This window comes from Coturnix japonica, chromosome 9 (assembly GCF_001577835.2).
Source record: "Coturnix japonica isolate 7356 chromosome 9, Coturnix japonica 2.1, whole genome shotgun sequence".
Lineage (NCBI taxonomy): Eukaryota > Metazoa > Chordata > Aves > Galliformes > Phasianidae > Coturnix > Coturnix japonica.
In genome coordinates, this window is record NC_029524.1 from 17,653,266 (window position 1) to 17,674,270 (window position 21,005).

The 21,005-nt window shown below is 49.1% G+C and overlaps 1 protein-coding gene across 5 annotated transcripts in view; it reads left to right on the forward strand.

The window, feature by feature from the left end:
• MECOM (MDS1 and EVI1 complex locus) overlaps positions 1 to 21,005 on the forward strand; it is a 321,499-nt gene that overhangs the window by 9,366 nt on the left and 291,128 nt on the right. The window contains exon 1 of one of the 5 annotated variants that reach the window (XM_015871995.2): positions 8,046 to 8,205. The exons of the other annotated variants lie outside the window; for them this stretch is intronic. Coding sequence (XP_015727481.1) covers positions 8,169 to 8,205 — 37 coding nt within the window. The 5' untranslated portion in view covers positions 8,046 to 8,168. Of the gene's footprint in view, positions 1 to 8,045; positions 8,206 to 21,005 lie in introns of those variants that run through there. 5 annotated transcript variants of the gene reach the window in all.

The following is a 21,005-nucleotide window of genomic DNA, read 5'->3' on the forward strand; positions in this document are numbered from 1 at the left end:
CACACTCATTACTTTTATGTGAGCACATACAATGTGAAATGCACAAATACATCTGAAGACCAGCGTTGGTTATTTTAGGCACCCAGTGGGGTGGGTGCACAAGCAAGTTGCTGGGGTAAGTTGAGGCATGAGCTTATGGCACCACAGGGACACAGAGATCCTTCTCTGCTGATGGTAAAATAATACATTTGCTCACTCGCTGGCTAGAAATGATTGAGAATTTTTTGGCAGTGCTTTTCACTCGGGAACTCTTTATTTCTCACCACTGAAACATTTGGTGGGAACATGCCAGTTTCAGTGAAACTTCTGTAATAAAAAGATTGTTTTCAGGCTAGAATTGAGAGGGAGTGTGCTCTGACTGTGTCTGAGAAGGGGACTTAACCCCAAAATCTTTGCTTGTCCAGAAAGCTCTAATGCTGGTCATGGTGTCCTGCCACCAGAAATGCAAACGGAGCACACCTGCCCAAGGAAGCCTCAGGCTGACTTGGCTCTTCAGCTCCATGGGCTTTTCAGTTGCTGTAGGGAAAGCTGAAGGCTGAAATAAAGAGCACACATCAAAGAGGTGTGAGAATCAGGCACCTTCTGAATTATTTGTGAATCTCAAATTCACCTCTGACAGAAATATTAATTTCAGGTCTAACTTTAATAGACTGAAAGTTTTATTTACTTATTCTGGACAATTTTTACTCAGACTTTGATAGTGTTAATTCAGCAGGCGCTGGAGGGTTGGATGCTGTGTTCTGTTGCAATAAGCATGTTACATCTAAGCATCATTTCCTCTTCCCTGTTCTCTTAACTTTTGTTCTGTTGTGATGTTATTTGCATGTAAGCTACAGCAGGCATCAAATGAAATGTTTAATTAGAAAATGTTACTGGAGGCCCAATTGAGGATCAAAGATCATCAGAGATTCAGTGCCTCGATACAGCAGCAACGGGTGCCTTAGAAATAGGCAGATGGGGTTAGATTAGATACTCATTCATTTTAGCCTGTTTACTTTCTCTTAGCACTCATTTCAGATATCGTAACCTGTGAGAAGTTTTCAGAAGAAATAATGATTTTTAAAGTGAAAATAAAAGGCTTCTGGTTTAAACAAACCTGATAAAAAAAATGGAGGTAGGAAAATGAGACCTTTGGAATAAACCTGACCAAAAGCATAATAAACACCGACTGCGAGCAGAATCCAAATGCTCACATAAATCCATTTGTTGTAGCAAACATTTAGTCTAATTTAATCTTTGAACGTACTACTGCCAGAAAGAAAAGACTACATGGGCTTTAATGCTTTAGTTACTAAAAAAATTCAGCTTCAGCTATTGATGCTGATAGTATTTCCCACAGAAAAGACCAATTTAATTATCTTTGTCATCCATCTCAGTGAAGTCTGCACATGTGTATTATTTACAGATCCTTCTTCAAGTGATGTTACCACCTGGGCACAGCAGCAGAGAGAACTGGAGCTCTGGGAGTTCAGGGCTGGTGCTGTACCCAGAGGGAAGAGATGCAGCGTGAGCTGCTGGCAGAGCTTCGGCTGCTGCTCAGCTCCCACAGGGGGGCCTCCAAACAGGGCTCCTGAATGTGTTTTTACCACCTGTTCACCTTTGTTTTACTTCTGAATCACTTGAATTATAAATTACTCAATCTAAATGGCTGCTAGAGAACAGTGTTGAGTGTTTTTTAAATTCTTCAATGCCATACTTAGAAATTACTCCAACAGTTCTTCTGGCTGATAAATAACTAAGTTTCTTTCTAATGCATTTTAACTCTCAGCCAATATGTGCAGAATGTTATCACTTTTTATACGTTACAGATAGGAAAGGTGGAAATGTGGCTTTAGAGCTGCTTTGAGCTGCTGCTAATTTCCATTAATGTCATTTCCATTAGTGCCATTGCCTTTTGCAGTCTGCATGCAGCTGCAGCGATGGGGTCTGCCAGGAGGAGCACTGCAAAGCTTCCTGTGGGTCCAAACAAGATGTTAATGGGACCAAGATCTGGGCAGGACAGCAGAGCAGACCTGGGGCTTGTTCTTTCTTATCTCTGACATCTTGCCTCCCATTTATTTTGTTTGTTTGTTTGTTTTTTGACTTTCCGTTTTTCTTCCTTACCCAAAAGTGGCTTTAGAAACACAGGAGCAACGCAAATAAATGCATATGAGTCAGTCTAACCAGGCGTGCTGCTGTCAGAACTTCATTATCCTTCATTATCCAAAAAACCTGCAAGTCGGGGAGTAAATGACAGCAGTCCAGGGGTTCACTGTTACTTCCTGGCTTTTATATTAAAAGAAATATTTGGAAATGCCAACAGAAAGCCCAGGCTCCAAAAGTTGGCACTTGGTACTTGCGTTCAGTCTTGGGAGAGAACGTGGCTTCCAGAAACAAACTCAGTTTAAACATCCTTATTTTCAATGGAAACAGACATCTTGTTTAAATTCAGAGGCAAAAATCCTGGGGTTAAGTATAAGACCCACAATTCAATTTGCATGTTGAGTAATCCAGACTGTAATAGCAGCTTTGTCATGTTAAGGTTAGGTCTTTCCTGTGGCTGTTCAAGTGGGCTCTGAAGACTTTTTAACATGTTGCAGGATATTGAGGGGGGAAGGTCTGACCTCCATCCATTTCTTCAGACACACTTGTGCAGGTTTCATCACGCTGCCCGTGTCTCGCACATGGGACCTCGCTGAGGGCAGGATAGGTGCCCAATTGCCTACATACAATTTCATCAGGAAAGGTGTATGATTTATTGCCCTGTAAAGGGTTTTGACACGAAGCCTGTGAAAAGAACTATATAAATGCCAATACGATATAAAACGTCACACAAATACTTTACTCATTAATTCCGACCCTGTGCTTTTGTACTGGAAAGAAATGGGAGTGAAATGTGAACATGTTCTTTATGCATTAAAGGGAAAAATGGGTTTGTGGCTATTATAAAGGCTGATACGTTAACCTGTCTTTGCAGTCCCTTTAAAGGAAAGCAGAAGGAAGCCCTCTCTTCGCTAGCAGTGCTGCTACAAATGAAAGCAGATCAGGGACCAACAAAGAGAAGTCCCACATTCTTGCTGACAATCCTTGGTCAGATCCTGCTCTCGCTGATACAAAGAGCTGATTTTATTTCTGACTTCTGAAATTTCATTTCTTTCAGCATTACCAGCCAGAGGCTTTTCTGCTGTCACTCCGTTCCAGCCGTCCCCTTATATTTAGTCATGTTATCTCACTCAAACAGTGTGATAACCAAAAGCTTCCCCAGCTCCCCTGGCACTGAGCAGCCTGCTCTCAATGTAGTTCCAGCAGAAGGAACCCTCCCAGGAGAGCAGTGATGCCCTGTTGCAGCAACCTGGTGCTTGTTACACCATTTCCTTGTGGGCACCGCCTGGGGAGGGCTCCAGTTCCAGCTCCCAGCTCCTTCCTTGTGCAGAGCAGTGGGGGGCTGCTGGGGTGGGGGATCCAGGGAGCTCCCCTCCTTCTGCAGGGCTTTTCTCACCTTGCCCGGGCATTCTGTATAATGGGAGCCAGCCTGGCCCTCTTGGTATCAGTCACAGCTGTGGTATCAAACCTTCTCCCAGCACAGCGGGGCTTCTTTTAACCTGCTCACATCAGCTTCAGCCATTGCCGAGTACTGGGGTACTTTACTTCATCCCTTCATTTTTCTTTCAGATTGCTTTTCGAATTCCTTTCTGTGTTTCTCTGCAATTCTGATTAGTTCTATTTCTGCTTTTAATAGGATGTTCACTTTCGGCTGATCTTTGCTGGCATTTTTCCCTTTTGATTTGTCATACTATTAATTCCCCGCTGTTCAATGTTTTGTCTACATTCAGAACATGTTTGTTTTTCTCTAGTGGCCTGTAATTATTTTCCCCTCCTCCTCTTTAGTTTTTCCACCTACATCTCCATTGCTGCTACTTTAAGAGCCGGACTGAAGATAATCCCTTGAGGATGTGAATACAGGATTTTTTCTGACCTAACAAAAAGAGCTTTAAGTCTTTGACAGGAGCTTGTCCTGAGGGCGCTGGTTGTACCTGTAGTAAATAGAAATAATCGTTAAGGCTGTGATGTGGGATCTCTCCTGCACGTTTGGTGCTGGCATTGCCCTGCCTTCTTGTAGGACATTGCTGAGCCAGATCCTCATGAGAGAGGCTGTCTGTGCCTCTCTGGAACCTCTTGTAGGGCTTTTGGGATTTCCCTGAGAAAGGCCAGACGTTTGGTTTAGACTTCCCTGCGTGTTCCCTAGAGACAGAACCCTTGGTTTGGTCAAGCTTGCCTCTGCTTTAGATGGAGCTGTTTCCAATGTCACTTTGGCAAGACAGGACAACTCCAGCTCTACTGCAAATTCATCTCAAGCCCTAGAGCTAAGTTTATGCTCTCATTCTCCGGCCCCCCCTCCCCTCCGGCTCCGCTCCCCGCTCCGTGCAGTTCCCGGTCACGGCCGCAGGGCGGCGCCGCAGACCGCGGGGTGCCGCGCAGCGCGGAGGCAGGAGCAAGGCCCCGCGCAGCGATCAGCGCAGCGCAGCGCAACGCCGGCCGCCGCTTTGCCGAGCGCTCCCATACACGGACTCGGGGGCTCCGCGCTCCGCCGGCGTTCGGGGCAGTGAGAACCGAGGGGGGCTTTGTGTGAGCAGCGCAGGATAGGAGGAGAGGGGCGGGGGGGGGGGAGGAAAGCGGCCGTAAGTGGGTTTGTTAAGGAATCCGGTAAGTTATAGGAAGCAAAATTAAATGTCTGGTGCTTACACGACGGCGGGTTTTACAAGGGAGAAGGAAACTGTGCAGAAAATGCATGTGCTTTTATTGTTGGTTTTCATTGCCTGGATTGCGGTGGATGCTTTATGCTACGGAGAGCGAGTTTAATTGAAGCAGATCGCTGATTCCGTATAACAGAGGGCACGGGGGGTTTGTTTGCTTTTGTTTTGTTTTCGGAGTTAACCGTTTCGGGGACGAGAGGCGGCCGGGACCGCGCTCTGCAGCCGCCGAGTTCGGAGCCAGCAAATAAAAACACATGACATGAAAACAAACACGGAGCGCTGCTATCACAGCCTCCATCTCTGCCTATTATTTTCCCTCGTATTTGGACCTTTTTTTTTTCCCCCTTTTCAATCGCATCTGTCGCTCCCAGCCGTTCCCAGGACCGCGGAGCAGAGCGGACAGCTTCCATTTCCATGTGACCACCTCGGGACGGGAGGCATTTTCCACTGGGAAACTTCGGAGCGGTTTTCTCCCTTCCTTTCCTTTCTGAAAAGAAAACGTGCGCTCTTCCCAGCTATTAAAGCCTCCGCGTTTGTCTTCAGACTTCTCGGGTTTATCCAAACTTTTGTGTGTGTGCGTGTGTGCCCCCCCATCCGCCCAGTTGTAAAGTAGCCCCATCTAGCAATGATAAATATCCCTGTTGATCACTTGATTGATTACCTCTCGGAAAGGTCACGCGGGCTTGCAGTAATTTCCTTTTGCCTAAGGCTCCCTTTTCACTTTTACTCCCGCACGACAGCTCCAAGTATACGGGATCTTTAGTTTTGATTTTAACCCCTCAAGAGCTCCCCGCAAACAATGCTGCGGCCACAGCGCGGAGGGGAGCGGCGCTGGGAGCCCCCGGCTCTCCCGGGGCTGAGGATTCGGATTTAAACAACCAGACAAGCTATTAATTTACCCATGCTACCCAGGGTCCTGAACCCAATTAATTTCTAATAATTACAGCCCAAGGGGGCTGCAGAGATCCCTCTGCCTCTTTCTAGCCGTGCCACTTCGCGGCACCGAGGTCAGCGTATAATAATAAAGTGTATATTTTGAAAGTGATCAGCAGAACAGTGAGTTATTGCAATGAATGAAAATTGTTTCCATTTTGGCTAATTGAGCCCACGGCTGAAAGCCGGGAGTTGTGAGACTAAATAAAGGGGACTGTTTCATTTCAACGTGGGCTGGAAATCCCTGCGTTGCTTTTCGGTCACCCAGCAAGAAGCTTAATTTCTTAACAGCGAACCTGAAATCAAGCGTTGGGTAAACAGTATTAATAATTGCATTACAATGATTAAATTAATCTTACTGGTAGCCAGGAGAATATAGATTGAGGCTGAATAACGCCATGTAAAGTTCACTGCACAAAGACAATGGCACAACAAATACCTCGATGAAGAATTCCAACTTTTCTCCAGGCGGGCTGCGGGGCTCGTTCAATTAGAACGTAAGGAAGAGAAAATTTCCTGTGCTGGGGAATGCGCCGAACCCCGGCGTTTATTAGAAATCATTTTATCCCTCCCTCCAAAAATAGAGATCGCCGTGTGCCGGTGGCAGACGGGCACCGCTCGCATCCCCGCACGGGCTGCAGCCGAGGCTGCGGCGGCCGCGGGAACGAAACGGATTTCCAGGGGGGTTCTCCGGGACCTTCAGGGGAGGGGGCCGAGAGCGGAGAGACTGAGGCGGGTGGCACCGAGAGCAGCCGGGGAGGGGGCGGGGGGCGGCCGGGGGCGGCGAGGCACCTGCCGGGCTCCCGGGGCCGCTGGGACGGCAGGCAGGTGGCGGTGACGGGCGGCGGGGTCAGGGCTGTGCGGCCCGGGAAAGCCGCAGCTGGGAGCCCACGAGTGTCCGCCGTGGGTGCCGCCCGCAGGGCTGGAGGGGCGGCCGAGGAGGTGGATTTGGAGGATCCCCCGCTGAGAGTGGGAAAGGGAAGGAGAAATTCTCCAAGATCGCCGAGACTTTTCGCGTCTCCCAGAGGCGCGGGTCGGGCCGGATGATGTTTTAGGGTCACGCTCGGGCGGCTCCGCTCGGAGGAGCGCTGCTCTCGGGCAGGGTTTGGGGTCGGAAAATGCCCCGTCCCGAGTATAAGCCCCCTCAGCCCGGCCCCGAGCTCCCCCCGGAGCACAACGGCGGCTCCCGGCCGGCACCCCGCGGGGAGAGGGGCGCGGGCTGCACCCCGCTATGCGACACCTCCCAACAATAATGGCAACGATAATAATCACGGCAATCCCAAATCGCCAATTAAAAACAACGACGGCATCGAGTGCGGCTCCTCGGGGCGAGCTGAGCTCCATGAGCCGCTTTGGGGGAGCAGCGCAGAGCAGCGCAGCCCCCGACCCACGCGTGGGGGGATCGCGGATGGGGCGCGGGGGGCGGTGAGAGGCAGCGGGTGGGGGAAGGGGCGATGCTGAGGATTTGGTTAAAACAAAAAGTTGAGTGGCGTGTATGTACTGGCGCGGCACCGAGTCTGAAAGATTGTAATTTTCTTTTATGGTGTCTGGCAGGATTTGCAACAGATATTAATGGGAACATAAATAGCGCATGGAAGGTATTGAACAAAACTGTTTAATGCAAGGAGGTTGTACCAGAGGAAAATCTATACGTAGTTTGGATTGATTCATACCTCGGACATCGCTATCCCCTAAAGGAGTTCCCAATTTCAGAGCGCTCCTTCTTTGATTGGCAAAGCCTGTAATTAAAACGCATGAGAGCGGTCGGCGTTGCTGTTCTAAAATCGCTTTTTCTGTCCAACTGAGTGGAGTTCAAGGTGGGGAACGTGTGTGAGGCGGGCAAGTGTGCGATGTGATGAGCTGCATACGTAATTAAACATAATCACATCTCTCTGCCTGTACGTATCCAGAGATGTACGATAATTACGGCCGGATGAGAATAAACTATCGAAATGTTACAAAATAGCCAGAGCGGCGTGAATATGGCATAGAGTCTAAAAAGAAGGGGGAAAAAAAAGAAAAAAAGAAAAAAGCAAAAAGAAAGGGGAATAAAAAGCCAGAAAGAAAGTGTCATTCCTTCCACTCCGGCCCTGCCCGGCGGAGCGCGGATCTCCCGCTCTGTCCCTGCGTGGGCTCACACACAGCGGGATCCCCACGGCCTCCGTCCCGCACCCGGCGGCGGCTGCGCGCGTCGTCCCGGCCCGGCCCGGTGCCGGCTGTCAGGGTCCCCTCCGGCGGTGATGGATCGCTGCAAACTTTTTTTTGGCGGCGCTGAAATGTAGAAGAGCGGGGGGGAGCCGCCCGTGCGCATGTGCGAAGGTGTCCAAACTGACAATGCTGGAGAGATAGCGAGCCGGGATTGAGAGAAAGGGAGAGTGTGTGTGCGGGAGAGGGAGAGGAGAGAGGGAGAGGGGGAGCGAAAAAGGAGGAAAAGCTCCGGGAGGAAAAAAAAAAAAAGCCCCCCCCGCCCCCCACGCCGGCATCGGCCGCGGGACTGGCAGCATGCGATCCAAAGGCAGAGCGAGGAAGCTGGCCGCAAGTAGGTGCAATCCCCCTTTCTCTTGGCTTTTCCCCCTCGCTCTCTGCCATGTTGCATAGACGTGTCTGGTGCGGCGCGGAGCTCCCCGCAACCTGCAGCATCCCGGCCCGGCCCGGGGGAGGCGGCGGGGGCCGGGGGGCTGCGGCGGACGGAGTCGGGGCCGGGGCTGGAGCCGACGTGGGGGCTGCGGGAGCCCGGCGGGAGGTGGGGAAGGAGTTGAGGAAAAGTTCAGTGGCGAGCGCTGGAAGTTGCTGCCGCTGCCGGGGGCTGGAGGGAGGGGGGGGGGGGATCCGAGAGAGAGAGAGGGGTGCGAGAGGATCCGAGTCCTATAGTGGGCGCTGTCGGCCGTCTGTAGGGCCGGGGGCCGCGGGGGGGTGAGGGTGGGGGGTTGGGGAGGTGTGTGCGTGCGTGTGAGTTCGTGTGCGTGTTTGTATTTGCGTGTGCGCGCACCGAGGGGCGGCCGTAGCTCGGCGAGCCCCGGGCACAGGTAGCGGACGAGACCCCCTCTAAAAAGCGCTATTCACCCACGCGAGGTGATATCGGCGCGGCGCGGGACAAAGCAAAACGAGCGGAGCGTGGGAGCGCCACACGCGTGGGGTCGCGTGGGTTTTGCGGGGGGTTTTGCTGCAGCCTGAGCGGAGCAGCGCGGAGAGCGGAGCGGAACGGCGGCACTTTGCGCCATCCCTGCGCGTCTCTGCTTCGGCCGCTCCCGAGGATCCCGCCGTCCACGCGCGAATACCGGGCGGTTCAATGACTCGCCGTACGCTCGCTCCGTCCGTTTCTCCTTTCTGATAGGGATCTTGCTTTAAACTACAGCGTTTTCTTTTAAAAGAGGGACTCCACAAAACAAAACAAAACAAAACACAAAACTTGTCCACCTTTCGTGTCCTATTTTCAAAGCAGCTGATGTCTTTATTTCCTCTGACACATCTGGGCAGTTGCAGCTGATAGCCATGGCGATGGCAAAACAACAGGCGGGCAAAAAGACAAAAAAAAAAGAGTCAGATGAAACGTTGCATAAGTTGTGTGACGCCAAAAGCAGCTGCTTATTTACTCTATATTCGTGAAGGGGGGGAAAAAAAAAATAGACAAGCGTGGAAGCGAAAGATCTCTCCGGATCCTCCTCGGCTTCCCCGCGAGCCGTAACAATAACAGCAGCAACCTGATTTCGATGTGGCGATTTTCAGTCGGGCAGCGCGGCTCCATTAGGAAACAAACACCCGCTGAACCCCGGCCCGGCCGCCCCGCTGGGCTCTGGGTGTCCCCCCCCAGTCCGTTGGCCCCCCCGGTCTCAGCGCTGGCCCTGCTCCGCAACAGCTCCAGCTCCGCAACCTGAGCGTCTGCCCCGCAGCCCCAGCAGCGCTTTCACCTCCAAACCACATGTGTTTGCGTTCATAATCCTTCGCTCACAACTCTCTCCGATAGGGAATCGCGGTTAAAAACCCGAGATTTTATGTGTATATATTTTATTTTGCTTTCCGAAAAACTCTTTTCTTTTCTGCGAATTGCGGCTCGGTTCACGGCTATTGGGAGCTGGGCTGGCGGCGACCCTGGGCTTCAGCGGGGAAAGTGAACGGCTTCTCGCTTCGTTCTTTTCGGGGCCGCGGAGAACAGAAAAGTTTCCGCAGCCTTCACCCTCCTCGGTGGCAAATCGCACAGATCGGGGCCGACAGCTCCTCAGCACTTCACTTCTGTTTCTTTCTGCTCGTGAAATAAAACTCGCCAGGCGCTGTGCCCGCCGCTGCTGCTCATCAAAGCGTTTCCCTCTCAATTGAAGGTGAGCATTTTCTCACCCTCGGAGTAAAATGGCTAAAAAACCCATTTCTGAGTTCCGTCCGCCCTGAAAATAATAAGAAAAAAACAATCAGGAAAAAAAAAACCAAAACCCAAACCCGGAAAGAAGGAATGAAAAGTGGCCATTTCAAAACTCCAGCTTTAGAAACGTGGGGAAAGATGAGAGCTTGCGAAGGGCGGCCGCTGGGAAGCGGTGCGTGGGGCCTGCGGGGCACAGAGGCGCGGATCCGGCCGGGCTCTGCCTCCCGCCCCGCCGCTGCACCTGTGCCGTGGACATGCGGGGCAGCCCCCGAGCCGCTGCTTTTCCCCTGCACGGAGCTTCCGTATCCCCGAATAACCCCCGCAGCCGCAGCCCCGCAGCCGACCCGGGGCAGCCCCCGCCACCCAGTAGCCTCATAAAGAGACAGAAGGTGATCAGATTAGGGGAACACACGGCGAGAGGGAGGCACTTGTTACTTTTACACTTTATCACCACTTTTTTACAGGCAATTTAGTGCAGCCAAGGTAGATCCAGATCCCTCTAACCATCTGAGATAGTAAAATAACACTTTCCTAAGTTTCAGCAGGTTTTCCTGCGCCCTGTAATTTGCTTCAGTCCAGTACTTAAAAGCCTTGATTGAAAAACAGAGCCGGCGAGTTTATTTGCCTGTTTAAGACTCAGTCCGGGAATTTGTTTTCGAGTAGGGAGAAGTTTGCCACGTCCAGGCTCCCGGCCCTCGTAGCGAGGCCGTTTATTTGCCATTACTTCGCCATCAAGCACCCCTACCCGCGCCTGGACTGCGGTCGCCGCCCCGAGTCGGTGCTGGAGCCCGCGGGCGGGGGGAGCCGGGCCCCGCTCGCACCGCTCCGCTCCGCACCGCCCCATCGAACCGCGCTGTCCCCGGATGGCTTCTGGGCGGCGGGCTGCAGGACGGGAGGTGCGGGGGCCGGCCGAGACAATCCCATTATATGCTGGGCACATTTTCACGAGGAGCTGAATTAACCCTTTTCAGGATGGAGAGTGTGCGTGTGGCTTTCCCTCTTTCTTCCTTTCCCTCTTTTTTCTTGCTTTTCTTTCTTCCCTTCTCCCAAACCTCTCCTCCTTCTATTTATTTGCCTTCTTTTCCCTCCTCTTTCTTTCTTTCTTTCTTTCTTTCTTTCTTTCTTTCTTTCTTTCTTTCTTTCTTTTCTTTCTTTTTCTTCTTTCTTTCTTTCTTTCTTTCTTCTTTCTTTCTTTCTTTCTTTTTCTTTCTTTCTTTCTTTTCTCTCTTTCTCTCTTTCCTCTCTCTCTCTCTCTCTTTCTTTCTCTCTCTCTCTCTCTTTCCTTCCTTCCTTCCTTCCTTCCTTCCTTCCTTCCTTCCTTCCTTCCTTCCTTCCTTCCTTCCTTCCTTCCTTCCTTCTTCCCTTTCCTTCCCTTCCTTCCTTCCTTCCTTCCTTCCTTCCTTCCTTCCTTCCTTCCTTCCTTCCTTCCTTCCTTCCTTCCTTCCTTCTTCCTTCCTTCCTTCCCTCCTCCTGTCCCTCCCTTCCTTCCCTCCTTCCTTCCCTCCTTCCTTCCCTCCTTCTCATTTCTCTTCCTCTCTTTCCCTCCTTTCTTTCTTTCCCTTTCTCCTTCCCTCTTTTTTCTTTCCTTCTTTTTACTTCCCCCCCCCTTTTTTTCTCATTTTTTTCCTCTCTCTTCTCCTTCTCTTCCTTCTTCTTCTCTCTTCTCTGCTCTCTTCTCTTCTCTCGTTTCTTCTCTTCTCTTCTCTTCTCTTCTCTTCTCTTCTCTTCTCTTCTCTTCTCTTCTCTTCTCTTCTCTTCTCTTCTCTTCTCTCTTTCTCAATTTCTCACTACTTTCCTCCTTCCCCTCACCCTCCATTTCTCTCTCCTTTCTCCACCCCCAGCCCTCCCGCCCCACACATCGCTCCAGCCGCTGCCTCCCGTCTTTCCCCGCCGCCCCCGGCAGCTGCCCCGGCCGCGGTGCGGGCAAGGGGAGGTTGCAGAGGGCACGGCCGGGCCCGTCAGTGGCACAGCCCCGCTGGAAATGAAAAACGTAACCCGTGTTAATTAACGCTGTTTACATGGGGTACAAGAAACTTAAGAAATGTTTCTACAAAGGGGAAGGAACTGTTTACAAAACTCTTTCAAAAGTGTGACATATTGCTGCAGTTCCAGCACTAAAAAGCCAAACACACTTACATGCCTTTGAAGTCGGCTGGCTGAGGCAACATTATTTGACTCGGCTTCAGCTCTTGCTTGTGGCTATAACTAATGGCTTTTACCTATTTAGCGGCGGGGAGGGGCGAGGGCCGGGCGCCGCGGCCATTGGGTCTCTCGGAGAGGGGGTTGGCTCCCCGCCAGCCCTGTACAATGTCAACATTGAATATTTGAATTCCCAGACTCTATTTAACAACTTTCTAAATAAATAAACTCATTGTGTGTCTGTGTTTAAAATTATTTCACCTCTTTCATAAAAGCTGCAGCATCTTATTACACCGACCTCTTAGGCTGCTTTTCCCCCTTTTCTCTCCAAACAAACACAACCAGAGCTGAACGTGGCTTTTTTTTTCTACTACCTTCTCCCCGTTCCTTTCCTTTTGTCCCCACGGTGGGAGCCGCTCGGCCCCCTCCTGGCGGTTTGACTGCTGCCAAAGTTGTGTCCCTGCTCGGTTCGATATCTATCATCTCTGCCAGGGACCCATGTGAGTGCCACTGCTGTGCTGTGCCCTGGCCGTGCTCCATCATTCTGGCTGCCGGGCCACAGGCAGGCTCCAGGGACAGCTTTCCTTGTTGTTGCCATAAATGGCTGTTAGTGTTCGTCTTCACCTATTCACCCAGTTATTGACGTGTGGATGTGTCTGTGCTCACTGCGTATGTGTGCATTTGTAACACACCTTTCTATTATTGCCAGTTACACATACATATATAGAATGCTTATATATGTTTGTGTACAGACAAGTAAAGAAAACAACTAAATCCGTTTACTCTCTGCAATTGCACTTACATATGTTCTGGCAACCACAGCTCCTGTGGGTGCCTGCAGCCCGTGCACATCCGTGCTGCCTCTGAACTGCTGTGGGTTTACACAGGGAATGCAGGCGTGGAGCTGACACACACAAGCCTATATGTTGTTCCCTGGCACGTTTCCCAAACACATTAATTGTGCACTTCCGTGGTGGAAGTATTCTCCGTAAAGTATTTATTGACTTCACATGTACATAAGGCTGTTTGGCCAGAGGAGACATTTCTGGCTGTCTTGGGGGGCAGAGTCCTCTGCTAAAGCTGCTGGAGAGGGACGTGGAGGAACTTTAAAGGTCCCTTCCAAGTCAAACAGTTCTGTGATTCCATGACTCTCACTCTCTGTTAGGACAGGATCGGGATGGAGGGGAGCACCAGAACTTACTGAAGCTGAGGTGAGGGCTGGGCAGTGGGGAGCAGCGGGTTCTGTACATGTCAGCTATTGAAGCCGTGTCAGCAGCACTCACCCTGCTTTGCTGCAAACCGGTTTCCAAACAGATGTACTGAAACTTTGGAAGGGCCTGTTCAGACACTCAGGTTTCCAACTAAGAATTCACGATATTTGTTTATTTAAAATTTAACAAGGTTTGCTGTCATTTTTGGAGCAGCTCAGTGCTCTTTTGCCATGATTTAATGTAGTCGGTTTTACATCATTGTAGTTTAGTTAGGCAAGGCTGGGAGCTCCGACATGAAAAGCAGAAGGAGGTTTAATCACACATGGCTTTTCCAACGAGCAGATACAGTGTAATATTACCCAGTAGACAGAGCTGGAGCTGGGCGAACGCAGATTAGAAATAGAGTTTATATTTAAGTAGTGAAGGTATTTAACCATTAAAACAATTTACGAAGGGCTGGGTGGATTTCAACATCACTGGAATTCCTTTGTCTTAATTAAGGTTGGCTGTTTTTCTAAAAAGATATGGGCTAATCCAAACAGGAATTAATTTAGGGAATTCCTGTCGCTGTTATACAGGGGGGCAGAGCAGACCATTCTTCTTGGCATCCTGCTTGGTGCACCTAGTTAGAGCAGTGCTCATATGGAGGTGTAGGATCAAGGCTGGGATCGCAGGAACAAACTTAAAAAACCTAAATGGGCACTGAAAAAAAAGTGGTTCAGCACAGGAGCACAGTCTGGCTCAGAGGGAGCTGCTCTTTTCCAGCACTGCTGCTTCATGGTTGCGGGGGTGCAAAGTGAAGATGCCAGGTGGGCTGTACAAGGATGGGAAGGAGAAATGTGCACAACGGGGTTAGGGCATGGAGAAGGGACCTGGTCCTGGGGCTGCAGCTCCTGGGTACTCTGCAATGCTGAGAGCGGCTGTGAGCTGGGGAGCAAACCAGGACTTTGGCTCTTTGCACTGCGATTTTAAATAGTGAAATTAAAACGCACAGAATATAAAGCAGTGTTGCCCCGTTGTTTGTTGGTTTTCTGCTCCCCTCCTTTTTCTGTACTCGTGGGCTGCAGAAGGGCAGAGCTCCTCTGGGGCTCTGGGAAGAACAGAGCTGGCTGGGAGGAGGGAAGGCAGTCTGCAATGAATTTTGTATTTGGTGCTAAATGTGTAACAAAGAGAGAGAAATGTGAGCTAATCCAGCTATAGGAGCTGGGAAGTAAAATGCAATTCATTTTATTTCAGGCTTTCACAATGTGGTCTGTTTCAGTGAAGCATTATCTTTTAAACTGGGATATATGCAGCAACATAAAACCCTACTACTTTAAGGCAATGTTGAAGTTTGATCTACAAAATAAAGGAAATTCAAAGTTAAGGCTGAAATGTACCACATGGCCTCTGTGTCCCAGAAACACCAGGAGGGGAGGCAGTAGCTGCAGGTAGGAGCTGTGCCTGAAGCCAGCCCGGATTCATGGCATGAGCCGGTATCTGCCCTGAGGAATATGTTTGTGATGGTCTTGAGGCCTCTGCACATCTGGGCCGATCTGATGTGAGCTTTGTGGTGGGAGGATTGCGGCACGGAGCTCGATTTACACACTAGGAACCCCCTATCCCCTATGGCACCAACCGCTTTTGTTTAGAAAAACGTTATATTGGGGTGAAATTTTTGTACAAAACAGAGATGCACACGAGTTCTAGCTTTATTATTTACATTTCTCTATTGTCTATCAGGAATTTCTCATATGTCTGAATGCCCACACTCTGTTTTAGCCCTGTTCATACTCTGAATGTAAATTGCTGTAAAATAATACGCAGCATAGAAACTGCTGCACAACTGCTGCCCTCACCCCCTGACCCCGGCCATATTCCGTTGCAGAGCAGCACTGCTCTCTTTTTGATTACAGTAAGTTATAAACCAGAAGAGCAAGGCTGCCATGAATAGGTTATTTTTGGCCATCAGATCACCGATTATGTCTAACATTTCAAAAAATGTGAGTTCTGCCAGTTTGATCTCTGAGAGGGCTACAGAAAATGGGAAGCTTTGAGACCGCTGTAACATCATACTGTTTTGTCTGCTAGATATCATTAGATTACCAGAATCCTGAGAACTCCGTATCGACCAATCTAACAACGTTTCCCAGGTGGCTTAAATTAAAAAAATTAGCGCTAAATATATTTTGTATAATGCAATTTATTACGGCTGTTTATTGTGTGCAGAGGGAGAATGTTTGGTTTCAGACCTTCCTGCATAACACGTGCCCTCCTGCAGCTGGCGGGATACACAGCCCTTGCAGTGCCAGCCCAGCACAGAGCCTGGCTGTGCTCTGTGCTCTGAGAGCTGTAGGAAGGCAGAGCCTCACCCTGCAGAGCCACTAGTGTGCTGTACAGCATCTGGGGCAGTGCTAGAAGGGGGGTACAACGTGGTAGCAGGACTCAGAAGGTTTTGTGGCAGAGGGACAGGGGGACTGTGCTGTACCCTAGGGATGTTTCTCCTAGATAAAAGACAAAGGGGGACATGGCTCACTGAGACTGACATGTCCATGTCCAACTCCTGCTGGGAAGCTGTGACAGTGAGCTAGTGGCTCCAGAAAACAAGTCCTACCCTCCTGTGCTTTTTTGCATGAGGATGATACACAGCAAGAGTGAAATCATTGCTCAGTTAAAATAACCCCCATCCCCTGCTTCCAAGCTCCTTCACACATGTATTAACACCAAACTGGCACAGTTAACGGAAAAAGGCTTTGGATTTTGGAAGCTGAGTTGGCTTAGTGATAGCTATAGCCACCAATAAAGCAGGGTCTGGCCCTAAACACAACAATGGAGGGGGTCTGGCTGGGGTTCCTCTGCCTCCTGCTCCTGCAGGGTGCTCAGCAGCAGCTTCGCACCCCAGGGTGTGCTGACATGCTGGGTACCTGCCACACTGAGGGCTTGCTGGGTACCTGCTGCAGCATCAGTGCGCAAGGTCATCCCCAAGATCTGACCTCATGCAGGAGTCATTCCAGCCATCTGGATGAAATACGAGCATTGCTGATGGGGCCATGGTGAGCTTACTCCATCTGTTCGGCCATCCAATGGAGTGGTGACAGACATGGGATGTGGTGCTGATTGGGGAGGGGGCCTACCAGCCTAATGCTGCATCTTCTCAACAAGTATTTGCTCTGCTTAATGTGCCCAGTACATCCAGCATGCGCTGCTGTGCGTGCCCCATTACCACTTCCTGCTTCATCCCCCAAAGATGTGTGAAGTATGAGCAAGACCACAGGGAAAAGCCACCCCAAACATATCTAAAACATGGTTTGAGTGCCCATTGGTGCCTGTAGGTTTGATTTAAAAACCATTTAACATTTTGAGCACTTGACAGAAATGATTAACTTCTCCCTCTTGAAATCCCTTTGCCATTTGAAGTTGATGTGGCCATTTTTTTTCCGCACCAGATTTTGTTTACTTGCACCTTGCTGAGGAATTAAGCAATGCTTTCTGTGAGTTTTAATCTTTCCATTCTCTTTGTGGTTCCCATATAAAGGGAGAAAAGGAAACATGTTGTCTGGAAGTATTTTCAAGTGATGTTTCTATTTTACTCTTTTCATGCTCTTGATGTATTTTTGGCTGGGGGGACTGGTATGAGGACTGGGCTAAGAATACACACCACAGAGAAGCAGGAGTGTATTGGCTCTAACTGCCTTAACAGCACTGCTTTATTCTTTTACTGTCTTATTTTTATTATTGTTATTATTGTTCTATCATGATAACAGTAATTTATAGCAGTAATTTAGAAATGTTAACTTGGAAAGAAAAAAAGGAAAAGCCGGTTCTTTCAGTTCTTATAGTGCTAGTAGTATATCTAGCAGTCACTGACTGCCTACCTAGGTACAATGGGCACCATGCTCTGCCTGCACAAACTGCTGTTCAAGGTGCACGGTGCTGTGGGGAACAGGAAGGCACCAGAAGCAGCCAAGGTAACTGAGACATGATGAAACGATGTGCTTGGCCATGACCGATGGATATTGGAGATGTCTGGTGTCTTTAATGTCAGCAAGCAGCCTCAGAATGAGAGAAAGGATGAAATTCCATGTGCTGGACCAGTGCCCCAAGTGAAAAACCAGCTGAGTGAGCAAAAAAGGGTGGCACAGAGTTGTACCCAGAATGGGATGGAGAGAAATTCCCAGCCACGGAGCAAGGCTGAGAGATTCCTTTCCAACTTGACATTATTATTTATGATTTAATTCGAGTCAAAGCAGTGACTGCAGAACCCTGCCAGGCCTGGGTGCTCCTGTTGCTGAGCTCTGGGAAAACATGGGTAGTTCTTGCAGAGCTTAGTATCTAAGAAATTAAGTTCAACTTAATTTTCAGGCTTAGTGCTCTAAATATGCAATTACAGTGTTGCTGGAGGCAGTAATACAATCCTGGGCAGTAGTGGTTGCTTTGAAGAAGATCCACCAAGTCGAGGCTGCATAGTGCCAGGCTTCCCACTTGCTTGTCGGTGGACATGCTTCAGCGTTAATCCCATTAGACCTCTCCATTTGCCATAAAATCCCCACTTTTTCTATTTCAGAGTGCCCTATTATTTTTGGCAGTGGCCTTCACCTTGTGTGACCAACCTGCTCTAAGCTCCAAGAATCCCAGCAGCATCACTCACCTCTCACAAAGCACGGAGCCCTGAGGTTGGTGGGGAGGAGGAGGGCAGCCCTGCAGGTAATCCAGCCCAATAAACCCCTGGACTGCGGTTCCTGTGTGCCTCCCAGCCCGTGCTGCCAGGAGAAGCAGGCGGCGCAGCCGGCAGTGCCAGCAACCAGAACGTCCCCCAAGCCAGCAAGGCTTATTATGCTTCTTTTTAAATCATTGCCAAGAAAAAGGGTCCATGCAACCTCTGAGTGAGGCTTCATAAGCTCAGTTTTATGTTTGGCTAATTTGAAGCCAAACCATCATGGATTTTGCATAGAGAAATACCCCACGGAGCATCACAGACTGGGAAAAAAATATATTAAGGAAAGGGAGGACTGATAATTTTATGGCTTCCTTGAAGTTAGGCAGTAAAACGGGCTTCATTTAGCAATTTCCTTACTTCTGATTGCAATTCTGTTACCAGCGTAATGGTTTTAGATATAATTTTCTGTGAATATGGAGGAATTTTAGACACTCAGGCTTTGCGCGCCGTGCAGAGCAGTGCCACACTGCTGGAAGGTTCCATGACTGCTCGCAATGTAAAACATTTGGTTTTGGAGCAGGATGCTGGGCAGGATGTGTTGGTGGCACTTGGATTTGCTCTTAAAACTGTGTTGAGCACACATGTCCGCACAGCTCTAGAAAGGAGTTGTAGGAGCAGTGCCTGGAAAGCCAACTGCTTGGCAGATTTTATTAAGGATGAAGTATTTCTAATTTGAAATCCACTTAAGAACCCAGATTTTTACAGATAAAGTGATTACTGTGATCTCAAAGCTCACCTTCCAAACCAGAAGCTATTACCATCCTTTGTCCCTTCGCCTGTTGGCTAAAGTGTGTGTGCAGATTCCATCCGGAGTTTCTTCGATGGGATTAAGATAAACCTCTGCTATGTTTGCTCCTCACACGAGTAGTTATTTTTCACTTCACATGATTCAACTTTTAAAAAATGTATTTTACAATGCAATAATTCTCACTCACTTTTCATTGGGAAGTCATTTAAGGAAGGAAAACTAACCATGGGCAGACGTTAGCACTGCTGACACATGCAACATGTCCAACTGTTGAGGGAAGTGACTGTGGGTGAAGGAGATGCCATCATGACTTTGGCAGTTTGTTTATTAGACACTAAATTGAGGACATTTGTTCTTCCAGCTCTAACTGGTCTGAGGACTCAGATAAAAAAGACATTTTTTGGGGTTTTGAACAGAATTTAAATGCCATCCGTGCTCAATACTATTTATGTAGCATGAAGGAGAAAAGAGAAAGCACCATAGGAAAGGAAAAAGAAGGTGCAGAAACTTGAGGGAAAAAAAAAAGGGATTCTGCATTTTAATGGATGTATTTCTTTTTCAGAGGGTTCCCTCTTGGTGCCACAGCATGTGTAGAGTGAACAGGAGGGAGCATTAGATGTCTTTTTGCTCCCTTTGTTTATGCACATTGTGCACAAGCAGCCAGTAACCATCAGACCCAACTTGACAGCCTGCCGGGTGACACCGAAAGGAAGGGGCTCTCCTGGGCCTGCAGCAGATACAGCGCTGGAAATAGGGCAGAGCTCAGCTCATGGTGTGAAGGTGCTTTCATGCACCCCTGTGTGCTCTCTCCCTCCTGCATGTACAAAGGTGCAGGGCTGCTCTTCAGATCTCTGCCTCCCTTTCCTGCTCCTGATCAGCAAAACGGCCCGGAGATAGATCCAGCCCCAGGCTGCAAGCTGGAGGGAGTGGTGTTGCTTTAGGCTCCCTGCCTGTGGGGTGACATATCAGGAGAAATAAGGCTGAGCCTGAACCGGTGCCGAACAGCATTGGAGAGGGCTGGGAGGCTGAGCTACAAAAATGAAAGCAAGGAATTTAACAGCAGTAAAAGAGAGGTTAAGGAGAGAAAGAAAAGGAGAGGAAATAAAAGTGATACGAAGGGTTAGAAAAACAGCTATGTCCAAATATTAACCTCTGCTGCTGCATTTGGACCCTATATTGCGTTAATAGCACTATGTGGTGAATATGTGTTGGGGTGAAAGATGATATTTAATTTCAGAAATTATCTACATCATCTCAATACTGAAAACATTCAAGCAAAAGTTCTTTTCTGTGCGTGCAGCCCCCCCTTGGAGTGGCTTCTTCCCCTTAGCACGTTAAATCAGAAGGAGCAGCCCCAAAACACAGTGACATGAAGGCAGTGGGAGGGCAGAGCCTGCACTGGGGCTCATTTGGCAGCTGGCCCTGGGCCCTGGCCAGCAGCAGATATGGGGCAACCTTCCCTCTGTCTGGGGCTGCTCTCGTCTCTGGCACTCAAAAGTATAAAATCTTTACAGCTCTTTAAAACAAGGAGTTCTTGTCTCCCTGTTGGATGTCTGGATGCTCCCAGGATTGCGTTCTTCCGTAAGTGTCATTTGTTTCAGAGCACAGGTCACAATGAGATGGCCCAGATCTTGATTTCTGGGAACATCTTTATAGGCTTGTTTTCACAGCCATATAATGACGTTATTTTATCTGTCCATCTCTTATACTGCTTCCTGATATTCAGAATTATCAGCACTACCCATCAGTCACTCCTCTGTTTTCCAGCCCTCAGTACCATCATCATCATTTTGTAAGACGGTTTTAATATTATAGCTGCACTGATCACGGTGCCTTTTTAACTGTTACTTCCTAAAATTATCTGAAGTCTTTGAAAAATCCTGTTGAGATGTGCAAGAGCAGCTGAGGAGGAGCAGAAGATTAAGCTGGAGCTGTATCATTATTAACTTCCTGAGTGTTCAAGTAAGGAAAGGCTGTTTGTTCTTTTCTTTAAAGTGATGTGGAAGAGTAACACAGAGTAACACATCTGCTTTTTTAATTGTTCACTAACGAGCCGGGGCTGTGCATCACCTTTCAGGCACCCAGGCTGCCCAGCTGCTTTCTCCCTGGGCTCACACCAGGGTTTCTTCTGTTTTTGGACTCATGTGCTTACACACCTTACCTGCTGGCTGGTCCAGGGTACGATGGGATT